Genomic DNA, 26,216 nt, shown 5'->3' on the forward strand with positions numbered 1-26,216 from the left:
AAAACTAAACTAAACATATACCTGCTATATATGAGCCAGCTGTTACAGGTGCTCCTTGACTACAAGGAGGTTCTGCCCCCATACCAACACATCATGAGCTGAAAATATTGCAAATGGAAAATGCACCAAACACACCTGGCCCACCTAGCCTATGGAACATCCCGTTCAGCAGCACAGGGCACTGTGGAGTGCCAGGTGTTTTCCCTTGTGATCACGTGGCTGACCAGCAGCCCCAGCTCATTGCTGCAGCCTGGCATCAGAAGAGAGGCTCATGCTGCATACTACCAGCCAGCGGAGAGATACGAATCTAAAACTTAAAGTATGGTTTCTACTAAATGCCTATCACACCATCATAAAGTAAGAAAATCATTAGTCCAACCATTGTAAGTTGGGAACCATCTGTATCCCAACATTTATCTCAGTAGAATGAAAACTTAAATCCAAACAAGAGTCTTTATGCTACTGTTCATAGTAGCTTTATGTTTAATATCCAAAAACCAGAGAATGTAGATGTCCTTTAGTAGATGAATGGTTCAACGAACTGTGGTCCATCCACATCCTGGAATGGTCTCCGCAGTGAAGGAACAAAGGATTGATACAAAACCTTGGGTAGACCTCCAGGGCACTATGGTGAGTGACAGAGACAGCATGCCTTCCTGAAATGACAAAACCAGAGAGCTGGAAAACAGATCGGTGTTCCAGGGCCAGAGATGATAAAAGGGAGGAGTGTCACTACCAAGGGGCCACTCTGTAGTGACGGGCAAGTTCTGTTATCTTGATCATGGTGGTGATGCCAGTGGTGATGCCAGTCCATGCATGTGTTAAATGACATAGAACTATAAGCACACAAGGACCCGTGCCAGACCCCTGGTTTCCATGTGGCCCTGTTGTCATGGAAGCTGTAACCATTGGGCAACTGAGTGACAAGCACAGAGAACCTCTCTGTATTACCTTTTGCAACTTGCTGTGCATCTCCAGTTATTTCAAATTAAACTTTTTAAAGAAATGCATAGAAGGATTAAAAATAAAAGGATACAAATTCTTCAAGGCTGCAGGGTTTGTAATAATAGAAATAAAGGTTGAGAAGCATGGGGGCAGGGCAGGAGCGGCTGCTAAAACACAGGAATTAAGAAGGCATTTGAGTCAAAGACTCCCAGGTTCAAACCAGACACCTTTCCATGTGTTAGCACCTCATGAAGTGATATGATTTTAATATAAAAAGATTAGGCAATATGGCCTCAAATTAATAAACGTACATCAGTGCTAATATTATATGTGTCATTTGTGCATAGAAAAACTGAAAGAAAACATCGGAGGTGTGAGCAGGGCTGCCAGGCTAGAGGCTGGGTTACTGCAGTAACTCTCACCCTTCAGGCAGGACTGGGCCCCGGTTCTCATTGCCTCGCTTAGTCCTCATGACCATCCTGAGATGGGCATGACTGTCCCCATTTTACAAGTGAAAACGCAGAGGATCTGAACAATTAAGAAACAGGTTCCAGGTCACATGTAACTTACATGGCAGAGCTGGAATTCAAACCCAGGCCTGCTTGAGGACACAATTTTTATTTTCTTCTGTGTTTTGGTGTATGTGTGTTCCAGTTTTTATAGAGAACAAATAATATTTATGTAGTCTGAAAAAGAAGCAATAAATATTTAGGGGCCCCAGGGCCTGGTTATATGAGCATGTTCTTGGACTGTGGCACCCCGAGTGGGTCAGGGCATCCATCACTTCTAAGGCACAATGTGCTCTGCTGGCCTAAAAGGTACAAGGCAACTTTTAAATTCATAGTCCTCTTGCAAAATAGTATTAGTCAACATTTATGGAGCATTTAGTATGTGCCGGGCTCTGAGCCAAGTGCTTTGCATAGACAGTTCATTCAAATCTCACCACAACATGATGAATTAGGCATCGTAACCTGCATTTTACAGGACAGGATACTGAGGCTGAGGTTCGGTGACTTTCCCCAAATTGTGCCTGGGAAGGTGTGGAGAGCGGTGACAGAGGATGGGAGAGCAGTGACTGAGATTGGGGGTCTCCGATGACCTCATGGCTGTGGCGTGCCCCATGCCTGGGCACAGGATGCTTAGCTGCTGTGGCAATGCCCTCCGTGAGGACTCTGTGCAAGAGTCCTGTCAGCACTGTACACGCACCAGTCACGGCAGGAAGGTAGGGAGGGTTGGACCAGACCTCCTCAGACACCCTGGTCTGAATTGCTGACCATGGTGACTCCCCACCTCCCCTGCTCTGGGTGCCGCCAAGGACTTTCTGCTCTGCTTCTTTCTTTCTGTACATCTGCATCCCCTTAGTGACCCAAGGGGGGGCCATCCAAGCACCAAGGTGACCACAATAGTTTCAGAAGTGGGATGTTTATCCAGGAATTGGGCTTGATATCAACTCCCCCCATTGGACAGATAAGGAAATTGAGGCTCATAGAACAAATCAATGGTGAGGCCAGGAGCTCAGGTTGCCATCCCCACGTCCCATGGGCTGCCTCTGCTGTTTTAGGATGTGTATTATGGGCCTCCCTGGGTCCCTTGCTAGCCAGAATCTGCTCCCCCCCCCCCCCCCCGCAGAAAAACAAACCTGCTTCCTCAACTGGGCAGCCAGGTCATTTGGTGGGATCTGCGGTACTCAGGCGCCATCTGTCTCCTGTACTCAGGGTGATGTACACTGTACCCTCCTGAGGCCAGTCCTCACTATTTTGCAAGACCGTGGGATTTGTTCTTGGTTTGAACTCTGGCTCAAACTGCTCCAAAGGGTCCTCTTCTTTTGTAGGGTTCACCTCCCAGAGAGGCACTTGAAGGAAGACTGTTCTCAAAGACAGGCCCCTGTAGACAACGGAGATCAGCAAGGACTCCCAAGGCAGCTCAGTAGGCAGGCAGGGCCAGCAGCCTGGGGTGCAACAACAGCAGACAGGCTCTATCCCCGCAGCTCCAAGGCTTCCTGCAGCCCCAGGAGAGTCTCCTTTATGGATTCCCCTGATTGATGGAGAAGCTAGCAATGGAGCAGGAAAAGAAAGAGCTGGTGGGGAAGGCCAGGTACTGAGGAAAGATAGAGACAGAAATGGGACCTGGGAAAGAGAGGAGAGGCAGAGACTGGGGAAAGAGGTAAGAATTACCTGCCTTCCAGGTGCATGATCTAGTGGAAGGGACAGATGGACTCAGGGATCCATGCAAGACAGATTTGAATGCATAGTCATAGCGGTCCAGGGGTCTTGAGAGAACCAGGGACAAGAAGAAACTAATTCTGTGCCAGACTGCATTCTCAGGGAAGTGGGATGGAATTAGGTCTAGAAGAATGGCAGGAATCTAGGAGGCACGAACAGGGACTGAGGAGAGCATTTTAGGGGCCAGGCTGGCTGGACAAAGGCCCAGCGGTAGGAGTATTCAGTTCAAGAAATGGAAGCCCAGCCAAGCTGTCTGGGATCTCCTGGACCAAGTTGGAGAGGGCAGGGTGGACAGAGGGGTGTCTGCAGAGCCAGGAAGGCCAAAGCCATCATTGCCATGAGGGGACAGTGCTGTCAAGGGACCCACAAGCGACTAGCAGGGGCCATGTCCCCACACCAAAAACCCTGGAGCGAGAGCAGCATTTGCTCTTGTTTTTAGAAAACTTTTTGTTCTCTTTGCTGCATATCATTTATAGGAAAAATAGAAAATATAACAAATCATACAAAAGGAAGTAAAAATCACCCACAATCTCACCAGTGTGTTTGGAATATTAAGTAAAAAATAAACACTTCTCCCTTCGCCACTCCCCTTACACCGTCTGATTCATCTGTTCAGTTCATATTTCCTGAACACCTACTATGTGCCAGGCAGTAACTAGACAACAGTCCTTGCCATGAGAGTTCTTGTACTCTAATGGAAGGAGAAGCATGGAATGCATAATAAACATCATAAATAGGTGAAATATAAAATATTAGCTCATGTCCAGTGCAATGAAAAAAGAAAATGCCCATCAGAGGAAGAGTTAGGAAGGGAGGCAGGGAGGACAAATAACAATTTTCAAAGATGAGGTCTGGGTTGGCCTCTTCACAGTCCCACGCTCCCGATGTTTTTGTCACGTACAACACACACAGGAGCACATCCATCGAGATATACTACCTGGGAATTTTTTAAAATACAAATGGTGAAACTTCTTCAATAACTTGCTTTCTTCCTTCCCTTAACCATGCTACCTGGCCGTCCCTCCAAGTCTGTGCGCATCTCTTCTGTTTTCTTTCAATGCTGCAGAGTATTTCATTGTGTGGCGGCATTCATAATTTATTTACCCAGGCCTCTGTTGATGGACAGCTAGATTGTTTCCAGTGCTGAGCAGTTTGAGGTGAGAAGGGGACCATCCAGAACACAAATCCTAGAAAGGCCTGCCTTGGGGTTCTGCTTGACTGAGAGGTGAGATCTGGAGGGAAGAGGGCTGCAGAAAACCCCACAGCCCACAAGCCAGGATTCCAGACCACCCTGCTGCCGAACCACCCTGCCCCCGTCCTCCCTCCATGAATCACTCTCTGCCTCCTGCAGACTGCAGGAGGGTGTGGTGAGCCCACGCAGGCCAATGGACGTGAGGTGAGAGCACGTGGGTGCCTCCAGTAGACAGCCTCCCTGGCCCCTCCTGTCCCCATCTCAGCCAGCTCATGGCTGCTCTCAGTGGCACACACCAGACCAGGCCTCGCTAAGTCTGCAGGAGCAACCACAGAGATCTCAGACCCTCACATGCACTCCCCAGCTCCCTCCCCAGAGCCTGGCTTGCAAGACACAGCACAAGAAAACTCAGGGACCTTGCTGTGACTTTGTCCTCCAGGGGTCCCCCTAGGGCCCCCTCCATTGTACAGAGTGTTCTCAGGATGTCTTGTAGACCCCTCTCCTCTCAGTGGACCCACTAACACACAGCAGAGCCCCTGGCCACATTCTACAGTTCCTCCTGTCCCCGCCCCTTCTGGGTGCAGACCAACCACCAGCTTTATAAATAAGTGATTCCACTTAAGAGGCTCCCTGACTGCTCCCCAGTCCTGCCCCACACAGCCCCGCCCCACACAGCCCCCCTGCCAATCTCACAACCTGGCCCCCCACTTCCTGCCTGGCAGTGGGCTGAGCCAGTTCACTACCAAACCCAGAAAAAAAAAAAAACAAGTGCCAATGATCTACATGCCTCCTCCAGCCCCGACCAGGGGTCACCCACTCAGCAGCCCACCCACACCCCGGAATTGACAGCACCTCCCCCGCCCCCATCCCTCCTCCTTTTAAGCTAATTGTTTGCTAGTGACTCAGAGCTGCCTCCAAGCCGGCTGGTGCTCATTTAGGGAAGGAAAATTCAGTGGCCCACATAAAAATTGCTTTATTAAAGTGTAAAAATATTCCGCCAACTGTATTCCCACCATCTGTTTTGCTTGTAATTCTTGTGAAAAGCGCAATTCTCTGTGCCTCCTTGGCCTTTGTCCTTTAAAAGCTGCCAGAGGCGACTCTCTGCTGCTCCTGACCTGTGTCTCTGCTGCATACAGGCCTGGTAGAGTGGCGGTGCCCAGGGAACTGGGCCCCCCTCACGTAAGGCCTCCTGAATACTTGATATCTCAGTACCCCTCCGCCTCAGGCACCCTGGGGCAAAGGGATCTGGCAGACCAAGCATAGGAGCCTGGGTTCCAGCCCTAGCTCAAACGTCTGCAAGTCACTTCACTCACAGGTACAATGCCCCCCTCCCCCCCACCTACTACACATTCCCACACTCTCCAAGGTCTCCAACGGCACCATGCCCTTCCATACTTCTGTACACTGTCCCGTCTGCCTGGAATGCTCCTTCCTTCCCGTCTCAGCCTCATAGACTCTTATTCCTCCTGCAGCACTCAAACAAAATATCCCACCTCTCTCACAGACTGGCACCAATGCTACTGCTACACCTTCCCAGTGTATTATAATATAATCCCCTGTGTTCCTTGCTCCCGCAGGAATCAGTCCCTCCAGATTGGGGCCCTCTCATTCATGACTGAATCTCAGATCCACGTGCAAAACTTGTCACATGGTGGCTGCTGGGCCTGGGTGTGGGGTGGGCAGTGAACAGTAGATATGACAGACAGACTGAGCTGAGGAACCATGGGAAATCCTCTTTGCCTCTCCCAGACTTAGCATTCTCGTCTCTAAGATGGAAATTATAAAACTAATACCTTTCTAGCTATGGTAGCACACACCTATAATCCCAGCTGCTCAGGAGGATGGCAAGTTTGAGGTCGCCAGGGAAACTTAGGGAGACCCTGTCTCAAAATAAAATGCAGAAAGGGCTGGGGATGTGGCTCTGTGGAAGAGCGCTTGCCTAGGATGGGCGAGGCCCTGGATTCAATCCCAAGCAGGGCCAAAAAAAAAAGAGTTAGGGGAAAAAGTAATACCTTCCTCAAGTAGGTATTGTAAGGATTTGATGCAATGACACCGTGAAGCCCTTGGTAAGGTTGGGGTGCATTATGGGCCTTCACTGTTATTACCAACAAGGGAAAGCACTTTGGGAGCTGCAGGCTGACCACACCCCCCACCACCACCACCATCTCAGTGGTGAGGATGCTGATCAATCAGCAGGCAGAGTTCATTTGCTTCTGGGAGTGTTGGGGTGCTGGAGCGGCACCCACCTTGTACAGACAAAGAAACTGAGTCCCAGAGAGGTGGCCCAAATCTGCGGGATAGTCAGGACAGTAGGAGGAGGCTGAGCAGGAAGCCCTGGCTGTGCCTTGCAGGCCGGCTTGCCACAGCCCAGCCCGCCCCTTCTGGGTCTGGAGAGAGAGGGAGCAGGACTCTGCGCCCTGCACCACAAGCGCAGGCTGTAAATTTGTGATCCTCTATGAATATGCGGAGACTCTTTTGAGTTATTTGTGGCGCTTCAGTCAGGCTGGAAAATGTATTCCGGTAGCTGTTCTGTTGGCTTAGGTGAGAAACATTTGCTCTCCTTTGTCTCCTTTTTTTGATGGAAAACGTGTAGTTTTTACATGTGCCAGTTAATTTGGGCACTGTATATCCTAAAAATGCCAAACCTCTTGCACCTCAAGATTCTACTTCAAAACAAAAAAAATTAAAATCTGTAGTTGGCACTCCTCTGCCCCTTTCTGGCCCCTCCCCAAAGAAGTGGTAGGTGGAGGGGGCTGAGGAATAAAGGTGGGCAAGTGTCTTTCTGGCCTGATGAAGTCAAACCTAGAACCAGGGTGGTTGGGCCTGGAAGGAGCCAGGCTCTGTGGCAAGAAAAATAACTGTGAGTACAGGACTGTCCCCATGACACTGCCTGCCATGCCCACAGGGACATGGCTGACCTCCCCCCAGGACTTGGGACTCTCCAGGTTGTGGCAGCTGGTCCTGGCCTCTCTCCATGCACAGCAACAGCAACACTAGACCATGCCAGTGAGGCTTGTCTGGAGGTTGGGGGGACCCAGCAGGAGGGACGCACACAGGGAAGACTGGGGAGCTGGGTGCAGGGTCCCCCTTTGGACAGAGAGATGTAGCTGGGCGCTACCCTCCACGTGATTCCGTCTTGGCCCCCATCCCTCAGGGGACCTCTGCACCCTTCACTGGGCTCATTTCAGTCTGCCTGAGGTTTCCAGCCCCCTTTTCTAAAATATGAGAATCTCTTTTATACATCAAAATATCTCACAGACAACGCTCCACCCCCATAGTAGCTATCATTGTCACATCCATTGGTGGATGGTAAGGACCAAAAGCCAGTATGAATTCAACAGCACTTTCAAGTGTCATTTGTTGTCCAACAGTATCTACATGCATTAGGAAAGAATAGTTGCGCATACCTGGGGGTGATGTGCTATTTATTCAGCCCAGGAATGATACTTAGGGGAGTATAGAGATTTGAGGGACCCCAGTGCTCCCCAGAGCATGACCCACATCTGGTCAGTCCTGGTGAGGGGTCAGCTCTCCTACGAGTGCTGAGCATGGCTCCTATGCAGGTGGTGATCCAGGAGCTCGACCTCTCCCTGCAGGTGAGGCCCAGCCCCCCTGCCCGCCCCAATCCATCACCATTAGCCTGACCTTGCTAGAGGGACCAACCTGGTTCCATATGCAGGGAGCCAGGGCAGCCTTTGACAAGCCTAAACACCTGACAAATCTTTCCCACCTGCTTCCTGCCAATGATGTAGCACATTGCTTCAGGGATGTGTGCAGATGGATTCACCGTGAATAGTGTCTGAGCTTCACCACTACCTCTGTAAACATCTCAGCTCTGCAGAATGGTCTTTCTCCGGTGCCCTCCACTCCATCTTTTCCAGGTCTTTATTTAGAGTTCAGCTCACATACCCCTTCCCCAAGAGGCTGTCCCCGAAGGGTTCCAATCAGCCTCCAGGCTCTCTTTACCCTGTTGCTGTATTTTGCTCTCTTCACAGGACTTGTTGATATCTGGCATGATTGTTTGTTCATGTGTTGGCCTCTGTCCCACCTGAAGAGTGGAAGTCCCCTGAGAATAGGGACACTCAGTGACAAAAGAGGGCCTGACCTCTACCCGAGCTCCATAAATAAGTATATAAGAGGCCTGCCCAGGAGTCCTCAGTGACTTGGCTGCAGAGCTTGGGTTTGTCTCCAGGTCTCCCAGAGTCCTTCTCCCCAACTGTGTTCTTTCCAACACACAAGGGTAAGTGGTAGAGCCAGGATCAGAAGCCCAGACCCCAGAGTCAACTTGCTTACCAGCAGACCTTACACCTCCCCAAAGTCAGCTTCATGCTGCTGTGCTATCCGATATGGCAGCCATCAGCTATGTGTAGCTATTTAAATGTAAATCTGTTTAAAATTAAGTAAAATTTAGAATTCAGTTCCTCAGTCACAATAGCCCCCTTTGAGTGCTCAACAGCCATAGATGGCTCGTAGCCACTGTGCTGGACAGGACAACACAGCGTTTCCATCACTGCAGGAAGTTCTGTTGTACAGTGTTAGTCTAAAGAGGAGGCACCTCAAATCTGTCTTGTTCATTTCCCCAGTCCTCAGAAGAGTGTTCCATTAATGTTTTTCTTACAAGAAGGAACACATTAATGCCAGCACTTTGGCTGGAAGCCCCTCTCCCCTCTGCTGCTGACCGCTCTCCTTCCTCCCACAGGGAGGGATGAAGCCAGCAGTGTGGAAGTGACTTGGCCAGATGGCAAGATGGTGAGCCGGAGCGTGGCCAGCGAGGAGATGAACTCAGTGCTGGAGATCCCTTACCCTCGGGATGAGGACAAACTTCAGGACCCAACCCCACTTGAGGTGGGCCAAGGCATCTGGACCTCATATACAGAAAAGCAGACACCACCTACAATTTCATGGGCTGTAGCATTGGCCTCTAGAATAATGTCAGGTTTCAGAGTGATCCCTCCATGTGCAGTCTGAACAATACTACCACACTCACATCTCTTCTGCTCATAGAAATCCTGGAGAATTGGCAGAACAAGTGTTTTGCATCCATTTTACAGAGGAGGGAAACTGAGGTCAAGAGAGGGAAACCAAGGCCCCCTGAGGCCCCACAACCAGTTGTGAGCAGGGTTAAAAAATGGAACCATAGGTCTCCTGCTGCCCTCCTGATTCTTTCCAAGTATCTTAGGAGGCCTCCTTTTACCCTAAGGGTGGAGCTGAGACCCTGTACAGAGTCTCTAGGGCTCTTGAGGAACACCTGTGGACCCATCTCTGGTCCAGATCAGGTATGCAGAACCCATGTGGAGGGAAATGAGCAGGAGTTTGAGTTATATTCGTTCTTTCCCCACACACACATATACCATCTCCTGTTCTCAGCGCAAGGCAAAGGGTCCTAGAAGGGAGGGGCTCTACCCAGGCCCAGGGCTAAGAGCACTCCTCATGCTGGAGTCAGAGTAACAGTTGCTCTGCGGCTGTGACTAGAGGAGGCCTGAGATGGGACCGTCTCAACTCACTGTTGTCTCTGCTTCTGCCCACCTTGCAGTGCGGCCAGGGATTCTCCCAGCAGGAAAATGGCCATTGCATGGGTGAGTTGCCTGTGGGCCCCAGGGGATGGGAGCTCCCTAGGAAATGTTGGCCTGACCAGTGGCAACATCCAGGGTGTAGACAGGGGGCGGAAAGGAAGGAAGAGGAAGGTGTCATTCCCTGGGACTCCAGATGCTAAGACAACCACCACATGACTCACCAAGGTGGGAGTGACCGACAGGCTGACTCACTGCAGTTCCAGGAATTGGCAGTGTCTCTCACCATGAATATAGAGGATCCTGGGAGCAGACACACACCATGAGGACAGAGGAGGCTCTGGTGGGCAAGCTTTGTCCTGGTGCAGGGAGAACAGTTACATGCCACGGCCAGGGAAGCAGCCAGTAGGGTCTGGCAGGCAAGGGTGGGCATTGCTGGGAGCATCCAGGCAAAGCAGAGTGTGAAGTCACAGTGCAGATGGGAGATTACATACTGGTGCAGTACTAGGGGGCAGGTAGCTTCCAGATCGCAGCTCCGTGAAAGTCCAGTGACCTCCTGAAATTCTCCAAGAGCTTAGAATGGGAAGGGAGCAGCCTAGAGGCTCAGTGTCTGCAAGACCTTCGACTCAGCAACTTCCATTCTAGTGACCAGCAACAAGGAGTCAAACCAAGAATTCCTCTTTCTTAGACCCAAGTCCTCTCTAAAACCACTCATTAGCCTCAAGCTAATGCATTTGCTGCAGAGATACACTAGTAAACCAGACAGACAGCCCCACCCTCTCCATAACTAATGGACAGGCCCACAAGTGAACAGCAATGGCCACACATGGGACCAGGGCTGAAATAGGGCAGGGGCTTGGGAGCACCAGAGGGGGCCTTAACCATCTGGAGAGGGTTCTAGAAGGCAACTTTGAGAAAGCAAGGTTTAAGCTGGAATGACAGAAAAGGGAGGCAGTGTTCCAGAGAAGGGCCCTGTCTGGGCAAAGCACCTCAAAATGCAGAAGCATAGGAGCAGGATGCTAAGGGTGATTGAGGAGGACATGACTCCCCCACACTCCCCATGCCCCCCCCCAGCCTCATGCTAAACAGACAGTGCAGGGGTATGGAAAGCTCTATCTTCTCTGCAAGCTGGAAGGACCCTTCCAGATCACCAAACCTGCCCCCTCTTCCTTTTTTCCATCTAACAGCATTGATGTGCCTCCTGCATGGTATTAAGCACCATGTTGGGCCCTCAGGTTGTGGTCCTAGTGCCTGCTCTGAGGGGGTGTTCCTTCTGGTGGAGGGAGACTGACCCCACCCATGGGACCACACAGCTGGGCAAGATGGTTTAAGAACCTGTAAACAAGATGCTTTCTGGAAACTGTTTGCAACAGAGTAGTCAAGGAGGGATGGTGAATAGGATTCTTTTATGCTGAGACCCCAAGGATGAGAAGAATGTAGCCTCAGAATGAGCTGAGGGGAAAGCTTTCCTGGCAGAGGAGAGAGCAGGGGTGAAGAGCCCGAGGTAGGACGAGGCTTGCTGTGTCCAAGGGGCAAGCAGGAGGCCCATACGCCTGAGATGATGTGGAGGAGGCAGCACCAGGTCAAGGAGGGGCTTAAGGCTCTGGGAAGGAGTCTGGATTTTGTTCTTAGGGTCCTTGGAAGTTAAGCAGGAGAGTGACCTGATGTGATTCACATTTTTAAAAGATCACTCTGGCTGCTGAATTGCAGATTGGATTGGAGGGAAGAGTGGAAGCCAGGAGGCCAGTAAGGCGCCAACTGCAGAACTCCAGGCAAGAGATCATGGGGGCTGGGAATAGGGTGGTGGCAGAGGAGTGAGAAAGGTGGACAGACAAGAGATGGACTGTGGGGGCAGAATGTACAGGACCTGCTGTGGGAATGAATATGGGGGTGAAGAAAAGGGAGGATCTGGGGACCGCTCCAATTTCTTCTGGAGCAGTTGAGTGGATGATGGTAGCACTGAGTGAGCTAAGGAAGATGGAAACAGGGGGAAGGAGAGGTTTAAGGGCTGAGGGAAATCTAGAGTTCCATTTTGGACACATTAAGTTTGAGGTGTATATTAGATATCCAAGTGGAACTGTCAAGTAGGTCATTGGTGATTGGATTCATGAGTCTGGAGCTCAAAGGAGAGGTTATGACTGGAGATAGAAAGTTCGCAGTCATCCATATGTGAGGATATCACCTAGAGAAATTGTGGTGGATAGAAAAGAAGACCCAGGACCACGCCTGAGTGCCTCCCCACCATGGAGAGGTCAAGTACAGGAGGAGTCAGCCAAAGGCACTAAAGAAAGGAAATGGAGGCCCAGCAAGAAGGGACATGCCCAAGGTCACAGAGTGGGTGGGCAAACAGCCTGAGCTAGGACCCACTGCCCCACACCTCCCTGGTGAGTGGCTCCCCTCATCTTTCAGATACCAATGAATGCATCCAGTTCCCATTTGTGTGCCCTCGAGACAAGCCCGTGTGTGTCAACACCTACGGAAGCTACAGATGCCGAACCAACAAGAGATGCAGTCGGGGCTTTGAGCCCAATGAGGATGGCACAGCCTGTGTGGGTGAGTTGGGGCCCCAGCCACAGACTAATAGCAAATGGAAGTTGCCTTTTACTGGGGAGTTCGGGTGGGTTCCGGATCCTCAGCCCTGCCTTCTCCCGAGTAGAGAGAGTCTCCTTAGCCTAACGTTGGGTCTCCAGGGAAGATCATGAGAGGGACTTGGAGTGGCCCCATTACTACTAACCCCCACCTGCAGGGGCCCAGGGGTGCTGTCCTGGCCTTAGGCTATCATTCTTCTCACATCTCCTAAAACAAGTGTTCCTACCTTGAGGTCAGCCCATATTTTCATAGCTAGATATTAAACTAACTCCTCTGAGGCATCTTTTTCTGAATTTCTGAACTGGTGTTTGTCTTCTTCTTCCCAAACTCCTTCCTCCACCCCAAACCTGTCCCTCTCTCCTTTCTCTCTTCCCCATTCTCTACTTCCCTTCCCTGTACTTTTTGCAGCTCAAGTGGCCTTTTTAGGTGGGTATTCTTCGGCTGCCTTTAGAATCTCTGAGCCTCTCTCTCAGGCCTCATATCTTTCTCTAGGCCTTGGACTTTGCCTTCAGTTATATGCACTTTAAACCCCATCAATAAAGGAAAAAAAAAAAAAAAAAACTAAACTAAACTAACAAACTTTGTGGAAAACTAAATCTCTCTCTTGCTGCCTGTCTCTCTCCATGCCCAGTAGATTCTGCCATGTGTTCCCTCTGAATGGACAGCAGGGGTGGCCATCTTTGAAAAGGGAAGTTTGAGAGATACTGTTGCAACCTTAGTTGTTTATGAAGTCTTTCTTTGCATGTTTTCTGAGAAAACAGAAAAAGAAAGTCTCCCCTGTACCCCATTCAGCCTCCCTCACTTCTTCAGAAGAATCAAGATAGTCCTGTCTTTCCTGTGTTTTCGTGAACTTCTTATTTTGCCCTTAACAAAGATGGCTCCCAGGTGGTTGCTTGCTCAGTTGATTCGGTAATGTATCATGTGCCTGCTGGTTCAGCTTGTGCTGTTTCTGCTTTGTGCACCCTGACTTCCTGTGGCAGAAAAACCTTATTGGGGTCCGTAGCAATGAGGGGAGGGAAAAGGGTGACCCTTTGGGACTCTGGATAAAAATGTTAAAGTTCGAACTTTCTAAGTATTCCAGCCTCTTTTCTGGGGAAACGATGCCAATAAAGTCTCTGTTAGAGATCACCACCTAGCTGGTGCGGGGGAAATATGACCGGGCAAGATGCTGGTTGTAGTAGCAGATGATGCCTGGAAAACAAGTCATGATACAGGGGAAGCACCACCCCAGGCATGAGCAATGGCTTAGGTGTGTACAAAAATGTTCACTTTTGCGGGGACCAGGGTTTGGACCAAACAAGGGGTAAGAAATGAGCAATGGGCAGACAGTGAGGGAGTACTCTAGGACATTTACCTGAGGGAGGTCACTTCTCCATTCTGGGCCTCCATCTCCCTAATCTAAATGACAACAGAATTGGGCTGGTGTATCTCCAAAGGCCCCTTCCTTTTTAAGATTCCTCCTTGTGTGCCTGGACATGGGTCTGGCTAGTCTCAGGTCATCCTGATTTCTAGAAAGAACCTCACAATTCAGTCTTTGCAACATGCTTAGAAATCTGGAAGCTCCTATAGCCAGAGCAGCCTTTAGGGATGATGTAACGCTACAGAATATGTTCATAGCCAGCCGCGAGTAGTGAAGGCGCATTATAAATCACAGATCTATTCTTCATGGGGGAAAAAAGTGGCTCCAAGATATAATAAAATCACACTTAAGAATGCAGCAAGCCTTTTAAAAACATATTTAACAAAAAAACTACCTTTTTCTGATATCATAATAATACCCCCAATAAATCACAAAATATGAGTTCCTTGTAGCTAGTGCTGTTTTTACACTCAGAACAGGAGCTTAAATGAAAAGTTTTAAAATGAAAACAGCTACAATTTCCTTGAGAAGCTTATACCAACTTAAAAATCACTCTACTTCTGGAAAACTCATTCCTGTGTATTGACATAGAATTAAAGATCTGAAAAGGCCTCAGAGATGAGACTCAGAGAGATGAAACAATCAAGGTCACTCTGCCCAAGGTCACAGAGCCGGTGGGTCCCAAGCCAGGGCTGGAGCTCTCTCCCACCATGGTGTCTTATCAGAGGAGTAGGGGCAGCTGCCACTGCTCAGACTATCCCTAGTCACTCTGGAAGCATCTGCCTTTTTAGAACTGAACAAGTGGATCTAAGATAGTGAGATAAGCAAAACCCAAAACCCACAGAGGAGTGATTCCAAATGCAGTTGTAAATGACAAGATAGCCGGGTCCATTGACTGGCCTCACAAGAAATAAGGGACAAGACAACAAGTGAGATGGTCTGCCAAGGACACCAGAAGCTTCAGGATGACAGCTTCAGAGAATTCCTTGAACTCTTGTATTTTGAGCTTCATGTGACAGGGTCTCTATGGGTCATTTCACTCTGGCGGGTGGAGTCAGATGAGTCACAGAGGAATTCAAGGTTCCCAGCTGTTAGGAGCACAACTGTGGTGACCACACTCTGGGGTAAAAAGGCTTTCCATTCCAGTCCATTTCATTCATCCATTCATTCATTCATTCAGCATATATTGATTGGACACCTGCTAAGTGCCAGTGACTGAACTGGGCTCTAGGTCTATAATGGTGAGCAAAGGTAACATGGTTTCTTCCCCACACTGCTGAGTGCAGGGACCAGAGGGGGATAACAAAGAACTTCCTGAAAAGTCTAGCTGAAGTCTTGGGTTGCATCCATTCATCCATCCATTTATTTACTTAGCAAGCATTTACTGAAAACCTCCTGTATGGCAGGTGCTTGGTCCCTCCAGGAGGAATGTGACAAGTTCCTCCACTGAGGAGGTCAAGTCTCCTGTCCTCAAGATGCTTGTGGGAAAAATATGAGACAAAAAAATACAGAAAATTCAACATTTGGCCCCAAAACAGGGCCCACCCAGTGGACCAGGGGTCCAGGATTTCTGAGCCAGGTGGCTCAAGCTCAGTGCATTTACTTACCTGTGTTTACTAGCCACAGGTGTGTGGGTGCAAAGCTGCAGCAGCCTAGCCAGGCCTAGCATACCCATCCCCCTCTTCCTTTGAATTCCTCTCCCTCTGAGACCCACTAGCAGTGTCCGAACACTTGCTGCCCACTTCTGAGCACAGACAGGTCCATCTTTTCTCTCTCATAGCCCTACTGGGTTCCTGACACCCTTGTTAGCTATGCTGGACTTGAAGATATAACGAAAACAGCAAAGACCCTCAGGGGCAGGCGACTAATGAAACCGGCCCCACAGGGATGATGCAGAGGAGGAGTGGAAACCACTTCTGCCAAGTGGAAGGTGGGCCAGATTGTCAGATTTTCTATTTATCAAGAAAGGCCAAATAATAATAATACCACTTCCACCTGTCCAAGAATACAGCCTCCGCCCAGGAATGTGCCCCTGAAGAGGAAGGAGCAGTTTGAGCAAGCACGTGGCAGGCCTGGGTCAGATCTAAACTCTACCAGGATCAACTTGCTTAATCCTCACAAGGGTCCCAAAAAGAAAGTGCTGTAATTACCCAGCTTCACAGCTAAGCTAAGTGGTTTGTCATGGTCATACGGCTGGGACGGACAACCCAGGCAGTCTGGCTTCTCCACCTGTGTTCTTAACTACCATTTCTACCCGCTTCATCCAGGTGGGTAACTGCTTTACAGACATACCACAATCTCTCAAGCTGCCCAGTCACTGGCTGGGGTAGGAAGGGAGAAATTGAGTCCCCAGAGGGCCAAGTGCCTGAAGCTGTCCTCCCTCAGTCACATCCAAGCCTGTAAAAAGAGATGGCCATGAGCACCCTCCTGGGGGGAGTTTGGCTGGCCTTCTCTGGTGCAGAATGTCGAATCATCCACCAGTCCTCTTCCAGCACCTGTCTACTGAGAGGCCAGCCCTGCTCTGGGAAGGTGCCATTCTGAGGGCCAAGAGTCTGATTATGAGTCACTCTGGCTGCTATGGCCCCCTCCCAGGGCCTGGGCATTACACCGGACTGGTGTCATGGACCACAGCCCCGGAAAGAACTCCACTCTAGCTTCCAAGAGCCGTGTGAAGACAGAAGGATGAACACTTCATTTCTCAGGAAGCCAGCTGAGCTTTTCCAGCAGATTCCAGGCTGATACCCCCACCCAGACTCCCAGTCCAGGAAGCAGGCTGAGTTCCCGCTCTCTCCTCCCTCCCCATGGTCACTCATCCCCAATGTCTATCTCCTTCCGTGCAACCAGAACCCCAGCTGCGGGGCCAGGAACCTGCCAAGGGCTGATGTTGCGTCTCCTTGGCAACAGGCACATCCTGGAAGGACGAAGAAGGAGGGCAGGAGAGCTTGGGCTGGTTAACACCCAGATAATGCCAGCTCCCGCCTTCAGCAGCTCCATCCTCTTAAGGAACTGCTGTTGAACAGTGAAGTGGTCAAAGGGCAGGCCATCAGAGGAAAAATGAGAAGCGAGAAGAGAAAAAAAGATCCTCGGGGAAAGGAGCTAACATTTACGGAATGCCCAACATATGCCAAGAACTTCACATATGTGTCTCCATTAATCCTCCACCCATCCTACAAGACAAATGTTATTAGTCTATCTTATTACCAAAGAAACTGAGGCTCAGAAAGAATAAGTTACCCAAGGTCACAGCTAGCTGGAGTGACAAACACTATAATTCAAACCCAAAATGGTCTAGCTCCCCAGCCTGGGCTCTTAAGCCTTCTACTGCACAATCTCCTGGTAATTGACACCTAGGGAAGTTATTGAACCAGATGTTCACTCAACATGCATTGATTAGACACTTACTATGTGCTGGCCATTGTTCTAGTGGCTTGGGATATATACCTGTGAGCAATACTAACGAAGATTCCTTCCCTGGTAGCATATAGCAGGAACTAAATAATAAACATGGGGAATAAATTGGATAGCATGTTAGAAAATTCTAAGGACTGTGGGCAGGAGGGGAAAGGAACAGCACTGAGGCAATTTGGGAATGCCAGGGTGGGCCAGGGAGGATCTACCTGGGAAAGGGGCATTTGAATAAAGACTTATTGTAGGGGAGGTGTCCTTGAACCTCAGTTGCTCATTTATAGGGAAGGGACAAAGACACAGTTATTTATTAAATTTGACTGTTAGCTATAACTCGGATACCTCACAGTTACTATATTAACTTGACATGGTGCCTGGCAAAGAGTAAGTCCCCAGTAATTTAGAGATATTATAATTTTTAGAAAAGTTCAGGATGGAGCCCCTAGACCTATTCAGTGCCAAAGCTCCTGTGCTGCCGGGTACCTTTGGTTGATGGAGAGATGTGAAGGACTCAGCCACTCCCAGGTTAGCAGGAAAAAGAATGCAGGACTGCCAGCAGCCATAAGGGGGCAGAGCCACCCTTCCTGGACCTGGGCTGTGCTACATTCAGCTTAGTGCTCATGCATGTCATCTCCATAGAACTGTCATAAAATAAGGTCAGTGGAGCAGGTGGACATGGGATCGACCAGTTACACAGAACAAAGGTCACCAGAAACTAGTGAACTGGCCTGGGGTTCAGCCTTCACCACTCACAGAACCCTACAGCATTAAGTACACAGGCACCTGGGAAGTCATCTAGTCCAGCCCCCTTCCTTTCATGGGGGGAAACTGAGGTGCAGAAGAGCACTGTGACTTTCCCAAAGACCACAGCCTCTGCCTCCTTCTCCGGGCCTCCTCCTGGCCCACGCTGCCTTCTGCTCTCCAGAGCACTCAGCTGCAGGCCACTCACAGCCTCCTTCTCCAAAAAGCTCCAAGTATCTCAGAAGTACAAGTGCATAAACAATTTCAGGAATAAGAGGGGCAGAGCTGGTTCTTCCTGTCTTGTAGACATGGAAACTGAGCCCAGATCCATGACTACCAAGTGACCAGAAGGGCCATGCTAGGGCCCTGGCACAGCTGGGACGAAAGCTCTGAATGAAGGTCACCTGAGAGGAGAGTCAGAGGTGGGAGATAGGGGTGAGGAGATAAGGGTGTCACCCCTTCCCAGTAAGTCCCCCTGGAAACCCATGCCCCAGGCCAGCCTGCCAGAAGGAAAGCAGACTGGGGCCAGAGTAACTCCCATAAAGGTAGCTCCTCCTGCACGGCCAGCCTTGCAGCAGCCATGTAGGATTTCACCCTCAGAATCATTTAATGCAACCTCCCAATCAATGAGCTAATTTTCCTCCCTCTGTTGAGTTCTGGAGAAATGAGACACACCTCTGCTCCCCAGCTTCTCATGGGGACCATGGAAGAGGGACAAGTTGAGGCCAGTTGAGGAAAGGTCAACCAAATGTGCACCCTCTCTGCAGTTTCAGGCTCAGGGTTGACACTTACAGCCCTGGAAGGCAGATGTATAGAGGAGGGAGAAGCAGCCTTGAGGTGTGTCCAGGGCACCATCATTGCCTCAGCCCACTGCAGTGTCTCACATGCTAAGAAGCCACACTTTCTTTGGAGACCTGGGTAAAACTCTTCCAGCTCTCCCTCCTCCCCTCCTTCCATCTTAAAATTTTCTCTTTACCCTGAGACTTTGGGGTCAGAGTTCAAAGCATCCCAGACACTCCACCTTACACTCTGAAGTGGCTGGAAGCAAGTTATTTCCTCTCTGAGCCTCAGTTTCTTCACCTACAAGATGGAAGCAGTAATAACAACTTGGAATGGAGGCGAGGCTCCCTCCACATAAAATATGTAAGGCGCTCAGGACAGAGCCTGGATTGGTCAAATGCACGGGTTATTATCGCATCTGCTCCAGCCCTTCAACCTCCCTTCAAACTCCCAGCAGTGCCTGATTTTACAACAATCTATAAGTCATTAACTGGGGTGATATTAGACCTATAAGAATCCTTCCCAACAAGACACATTCATCACTCAGAGTTACAAATGCAGAGTTCATTTGAGGACTGAGTGAACACAGCATCTTCCCTTTGAAGAGTCCAGCCCTGCATTCAGATCTGCACAGAGGAGCACAGGGCTGATCCAAACCCATCCATTCACCTGCCTCTCCAGGGTCCTCAAGCATCCATCTCAAGCCACGCAGCCCCCTTGCTCATCTCTGATCTATCAGTCATCTCCCTGCACCCACTTACCAGTCCATCCATTCATCCATGTGTCCACTCACCCATCCAAGGTGCTTTGCCCTCTAGGGTTCCCAGTCCAGACTTCTTGGAAAAGTATTCAGCCCCAGAAGGATTTACCCTCCTCAAAACCATAGTGTTCATGATGCAGGGGCAGAGGCTGAGCGGGGTCAGGATGTGCACTTCCCCTCCCCTCCCAGGAAGTCATGAGCAGACCCCCAAGAACACAGCCAGAACATTGCTCCTGAAAGCTGCTTCCCAGTGCAGGGGATGGCCTGGGGTCACTCCCTGCACCCTTTGATTGACTTATGCCATGACCACTTGCAGTTCATTTGCATCATTCAGTGACTGCTGCATGTTTGCAGTAACCTGCGCTGTTTGAGGCAAGTTGCCTCAGGGGCCTGCGGATTATACGACTGCATGGTCTCCCTCTTCCAGCCAACCTGGGATGGCCTCATGCCCCCTTCACTTGCCAAGGGCGATGCCCCATGACAGGCACTTGGGGCAGGGGAAGGAGGATGTAGAAATGAGTAAGAGACGATCCCCACACTCAATTGCCCTCATCAATTGCCCGATTAATTGGGGGCAGCAAGGAAAAGGACCCTCGCCATATGCGAGGACTTGTAAGCTACATGTAATGTTTCCTCCTGCCTGGGGCCTCGCTCAGCACTGCTCTCAGGTGGTAACTGGTCTCCAATCACTTTTCCATTACAGAAATCAATAACTTGAATTACTCCAAAATAACGAGCACGTCCATACCCCTGCAAAACTAATTTTTCTGTGTCTGCATTTGCCCACGTGTTTCACTCTAGGCCTGAAATCTGTCTTTATGAGTCAATCGAGGTAGAATGGCATCTTGCTTCTGTCTGTGACATGGTGTGGCAGAGCGGAGCCAGATTTGGAGACAGGGACTTAGGTTCAAGTCTTTGCTCTGACACTTACCAGCTGTGGGCCCTTGTCAAGCTACCTAACAACCTGGAACATGTTTCTTCATCTATAAAATCAGATTTTGAGTATAACCACCCACCAGAGTGCTAGAGAAACCAAATGGAATAACAATGTACATGAGCGTTCCTGGCTTGTATTAGGGAATCAGTGAACGCTTGGATAAATATCTGTTCTATGCAAGAATCAGAAACCTGCTATAAATCTGTATCATTAGGCCATGGTATAATGAGGTCATGGTGTCACTAATGCAGTAACAATGATATCCTACATTGGAGCAGCAGATTATCATTTACAAAGATGCATGTTCATAATGCTCTTGTTTTACAAATGACAAAGCCGAGATTCTGGAAAGTTAAAGGAATCTGTGGGGGTCCCCCGGTTGGTGCAGCCCTCTGATTCCCGCACACATTTCCACCTCCTCTACCCTCCCTAATCCAAAACCAAGAGCCCAGCACTGCTCCTGGTTCTCCTAAGTTCTGCATCCCTCGCATACTGGAATGACAGGCCTTTTGAATGGCCTCTTGGAATTAGACCTGTGAGCTCGGCACAGTCTGCCCTTGGTACTGCCAGGAGAATAAATCCTCCTAGAACTCACCCAAGAAGGGTCATGTGGAAACCCCTGAAGGCTGGACCCTGAAAGCCAGAAAAGAAACTGACATCACCAAGCACCTATTTCATGCCAGGCACGTTTGTGGCCAGTTTCTCACTGACTTTGCAAAACTGGTTGTTCTTAACCTTTGAGGGTCTGCTCACATACCCTTTGGGGAATCTGCTGAAAGCTATGGATTCTTTCCCCAAGTCAAAGGTACAGATTATGCACACAAAGGCAGATGGGGGAGGAGTCAAGGTTAGGAACTCCTGGTGTGAACTGAGATGTTTTAAGACTCTTAGGCACCAAATACCTTCTCTTTAGGAGCCCACTCTCCCAACTTTCACCATATCAAACACTTTTGTGTATATCCACAACCCATAGTGAATATTAAATACACATAGATACACACACACACATGAATATACACACATCAAGTTGAATCACAGCTGTCTTGTTTGACATAATGCATTATATTTGTAGATCTTTAATAAAATAGTAATTTGAATTTTGTCCTTTCCTTTTCTATTTTGGAGCCAACATACTTTTTGGTAAATTTTATTGAAATTTATCAGAAGTAGAGAAAAATACACAGATCTTGAGTGTATAATGCAATGGATTTTTGTGAAGTGAGTGCCCCTGGGTTACAAGTATTCTGGCCAAGAAGCAGAATATCAAGAGTCCTCAGGTCCCTTCCATTCACCATCTTTGCCATGGGAGCTGCGATCCAAGTTCTCACACCACAGATGAGTTTGGTGCAATTTGCCTTAAGTGAGATCGAATAGTTTGTGCTCATTCTACGTTTGATTACTTTTGGGGAACTGATAAGTTTTTGTTCAGGTTCCAGACATTTCAGAGACCCACAGAAGGCCCGTAGGTTCTTGACACTGTTGAAATGAGAGATTCTTGACCTTGCCTTCACTTTAGAATCCCCAGGGAGCTTTTTAAAATCCTGATGACCAGACTTTGCACGCCCCAGAACGATTAAAACAGTCTCAAGAGATAGGACCAGGCACTGGTTTTTGGTCATGTTCCCATTGCAGCCACGGTTGAAAACGCAGGTCTAGATCCTGTAAAGTGTCAGTACCCCTGATTTACAGTCAAGGAAATGAATTCTAGGAGTCTCCACCGTGTGCTGATGCCACAAAGCCAGAGCGCACACTCAGTATGACTTGGAGTGGTATTTGCTTTGTCTAATGTTTGGATGAAGAGTGAGGCCAAACCCTGGTGAGGGTGCCTCCTGCCCAGACCCTCCTCACTAGGAGTCCTTCCAAAGGTGTAGACAGGGAAGGGGGTGCCCAGACCAGTGGGTAACCAGAAGTCAGCCCAGCTCTGGCCACATGTTGAAAGAGTGGCCACCAGTGGACTCCACCCTCACCCTGCACCTCTAGAAACTACAGAAAATGTCTTACTTGTGGCAGTGGCTGCTGGTTTGGGGGCTGTTGGGGAAGTTTCGCAGCAGCCAAGTGCCCCTGCCCGCCACTGCTTTTGACTTCCGGTTGCAGCTCATGTGTCTGCCACTAGGCGGCACTGGAGTTTCTTCGAGTCCTCTCTTCACATACGTGCCTTTGGCTAAGGGCAGAAGCTGACCCAGTGAAAGGAGAAGTGCAGCAAGGGCTGCCTTGGGGTATGCCAGGTGGGATGTACCCTTGGGAAGGGACAGCAGGGCCAGGGGTTGGGAGGACAACCTGGCTGAGGCAAGATTACAGTTCCTCCGCTTCGTAGATCCTTTTAGGACCTGTCCCTGGCCTGCAAAGGGGATGCAGGGACCACAAGGCTGCAACCAGACCCAGGTGGGAGGTCTCTGTCCCCATAACTGAGTCAACTAGAAGAAGCCACACCTCACAGTTCTGCAGAATTGGGTCTTTCCACTGATCTTCACCAGGCTGTCCCTGTGTGTCGCACAAACCCATGAACACAGCCTGCCCACACTTCTGTAATGCCCTGGGCATGGAGGTACCAGTCCTGACTTGGAGCCCAAACAAAGCTTCAGGTCCTTTCCTGGGAATCTACCAGATCCCAACCTAATGATGCCTGCAGGGGCCTCTGAAGCTAGATGTATCCATCCACTTCCCTGCAGTTTGGAGTCAGACTGTCTAGGTTCAAAATCAAGTTCTGCCACTTCCTAGTTATGTTATTTTGGAGCAATTTAACTTCTATAACCTCAGTTTCTTCATCAGCAAAAAATAATAACCCACACCATAGAGGGTTATTGTGATGTTTGAATGATGAATTATATAGAGCCCTTGCCTAGTACCTGGCTCAGACTGAGTGTAAAATAAATGTTAGATACTACTGGTTATTATTATCACTATTATTGCCACTATTTGAAAGAAGGAAGGTCAAATAACTCTGCCAGATTAGCACTCAGAGTGGGTTTTCTTTTTGGAAATCCTCCCCCCTCCACAGCACCTCCTCCCTAAAACAGCTTGGCTGGGGTTCAAGTCTGGTCTTGGGGTAAAACAAACATCCTAACCCCAAACAGCACTACAAAATGAACCTCCATGCTTGCTAGAGAACAGCCCCTGCCCCCACACCTAGTACCACCCTCACGACCCAGGTTTGAGCAGACAGAGCCTGGGCTGCCCAGGGTTCAGGTAGATACCTACTTATTCCTTATGGGCAGTGAGTAGAAGCCTGAAAGTCACTTGGAGTTCCACTCCACACCATCCAGAGGGGATCCCCCAGGCCTCACCTGAAACCAGAGCTGCTATCCCCACAGTCTGGTAAGGTTCTCTCTGGAACAGACTCATGGCCCACAGACCTGTGTGACCCTAGTCTCCCTGGAGCTTCAAGCAGTTCCCTACCTGGTTGTCACCCAATGGTGTCAGAGCAAACCTCCATTCTAAGATTATCAACCAGCTGCGTGACATGAAGCAAATCACTCAGCCTCTCTGGGCCTCATTATACCTCTAGGAGAGGACTCAAATCACCTTTAAATCCCCTTCCCCCAGTTCCTACCATGTGGTTTTAATGAAGTATGTGGCACACAGAGTAGGTGTTCAACTAATGTTTTGTTTTATAAAATCCAAGACATAGCTGCCAGGTTCCAACACCAACCTACTTTCCAGTCTTCAGTACAGAGTAACTCAGGTGATCCAACTCCTAACAGGGCCCAACCTAGGGTAAGAGCTCACAAATTGGGTATTATCTAATTCACTAATTACTTGTGACCTGGCTTTTCAGTTTGACCCTGTTCTGGAGACCCAAGACTGCAAACTCACCCAGAGATCAGATTAGAAAGCCTGACATGTCAACCTCCCCACTAAACCCTAAACTGCAAGAAGACAGGTCCATCCTAGCCTGTGTCAGTTCTGCTGCCTCTAGTACATGCTCGTCCAGCTGGCTCAGGCAGCCAAGCCCCTCCTCGGGTGATCCTAGAGTATGGAACTGGCCCCTGTCATCATGGGGCAGATAAAACAGCAAGGACACTCAAGCTGGGCAAGTCCCTTTATTGGAAAAAGAAATAATAAAACACAAGGTGCTGTACTGCCTGCGCCCAGCCCCGCCCCCACAGGAACCCCTGGGTCAGACACAGTGCTCAGCCGTACAGCAGGCCAGGGGTGCACAGGCCATGGCCAGGAGTCAGGGGCCCCAGTGGAGCCCACTGGGCTGCAGCTCTCCAGGGAGCTCCTTGAACCAGCACTCACTACGACCCAGACTCCCTGAGCCTCAAGGTTTGGATCCCCTGCCAGGGGTTTGCTCCCACATGCAGCTTCCACATCTAGTAGAAAACCAGGCCCCTCTTTGGTTCAAGAAAGCTACCTGCAGTGGCTGGTGTTTCGTGTCCACTTCTAGCACCTCCTGCCAGGTGAGGTAGGCAGCTCCTTTCTGTCCATCGTCTGGACTCCAGGCCCCAGGCTGCCCCCTTCCCACTGGCTCCCCTGGACTTCAGGAGTCAGAGCACCGATAGCTGGATATTCTTGCTGTCTTTGCAAGCAGAATTTACTTTTGCCCCTGCCAGTTCCCACCTCCTTTGAATGTCCAAGAATGCTTCACCTCCACAGCCTTAAAGAGCCCTGGCACCGGAGTGAGCTGAATATGCAGCATCTGTGGCTCCATTGTCTCATCACAGGGGCTGGGAGAGGTGCACTAAAGGCCGCTGGAAGGTTGGCTGTGCTCTCCAGGACCCTGACTTCTCTTCTGCTAGAATGTGCACAGTAGAGTCCAAAGGTGGGGGAGAGGCCAGGAGGAAGATCCAGGCTGGCAGCCCCAAGCAAGAGGTGAGGACCAACATGGGAAAGAAGCCACACACCATCTACCATTGGGTAACATGACAAAGCTGGACACAGAGCCGGGCAGTCAGCCTGGCAGCCAAGGGGAACACAGAGCACTCACACACAGACACATGCATTCACACATGTACTCACAGGCTCACATATAGACATTCACACGCATCCATGCACACTCATGTATACGAGTACACTCACACATACACCACACTTGCAGTGTTCATGTGCATGCACATTCAGAATCTAATGAATGTGTACTTGGGTTCACGTATGCACTCACACATTCATGCACATACATGTGCACACACACTCCTGTGTATGCTGCACACACTCATACAGGTGCACTTACATTTATATACTTGTACACTGGTGCACACATGTGCACTCACCTGTGCATGCTTACACATGTGCATATTCACATGCTTGCACACACACACAGGTCCTAAAATCTGGAAATTGGCTCTGGTTCAGGAAATTCTAATTCCCCTGGCCACATCTCTCCACAATTTTCCCAGACCCCCATGGAACCTCCCAGAGCCCTGGAGTGTATGGCCGTTGGCCAGTGACAGGTGGCGTGAAAGTCTCAAAGTTGGATACTTCTTGGCAAGACTCAGATGGCTTCTACCTCTGGGTGGAGGATAGGGAAGCCACCAACCTAGAAGAGGTCAGGAGCAGCTGAATAGATCCCCACCAAAGTGCCCATCTCCCCAGATCTCCAATTTGGCAGAAGTGGCATCATAGACAGGCAGGGACCTGTAGTGGCCTCAAAGAGCCCACACTGAGAGACAGCCCAGGGAGCAGGGGCAAAGGAAGCCAGTCCAGTTGGATGTTGGCTTTGGGGTGAAGGATCATGCAGAGTGGAATTCTCTGGGCCTCCTTCAGGGAGTGTTGGGAAAGCCGCCAAGGAAGAGAGGGATTGTCCAGTGTTCTCCCCACCCCAGCCTTCCCCAGGTC

At 49.7% G+C, this 26,216-nt stretch overlaps 1 protein-coding gene across 6 annotated transcripts in view; it reads left to right on the top strand.

Annotated features, from left to right (window-relative positions):
- The window catches only part of CRTAC1 (cartilage acidic protein 1), a 135,274-nt gene extending 121,105 nt beyond the window's left edge, over positions 1-14,169 (top strand). Inside the window, exons 12-16 of one of the 6 annotated variants that reach the window (XM_079137834.1) lie at positions 9,059-9,204; positions 9,893-9,935; positions 11,580-11,641; positions 12,279-12,422; positions 12,867-13,001. In XM_079137834.1, coding sequence (XP_078993960.1) covers positions 9,059-9,204; positions 9,893-9,935; positions 11,580-11,641; positions 12,279-12,422; positions 12,867-12,884 — 413 coding nt within the window. In that variant the 3' untranslated portion in view covers positions 12,885-13,001. Of the gene's footprint in view, positions 1-9,058; positions 9,205-9,892; positions 9,936-11,555; positions 11,642-12,278; positions 12,423-12,866; positions 13,225-13,250 lie in introns of those variants that run through there. The other 5 variants (XM_079137832.1, XM_079137837.1, XM_079137833.1 and 2 more) reach the window with 5 other exon arrangements.
- Positions 14,170-26,216: the final 12,047 nt, after the last annotated feature.

The sequence above is a fragment of the Sciurus vulgaris genome (assembly GCF_902686455.1).
Source record: "Sciurus vulgaris genome assembly, chromosome: 4".
Taxonomy (NCBI): Eukaryota; Metazoa; Chordata; class Mammalia; order Rodentia; family Sciuridae; genus Sciurus; species Sciurus vulgaris.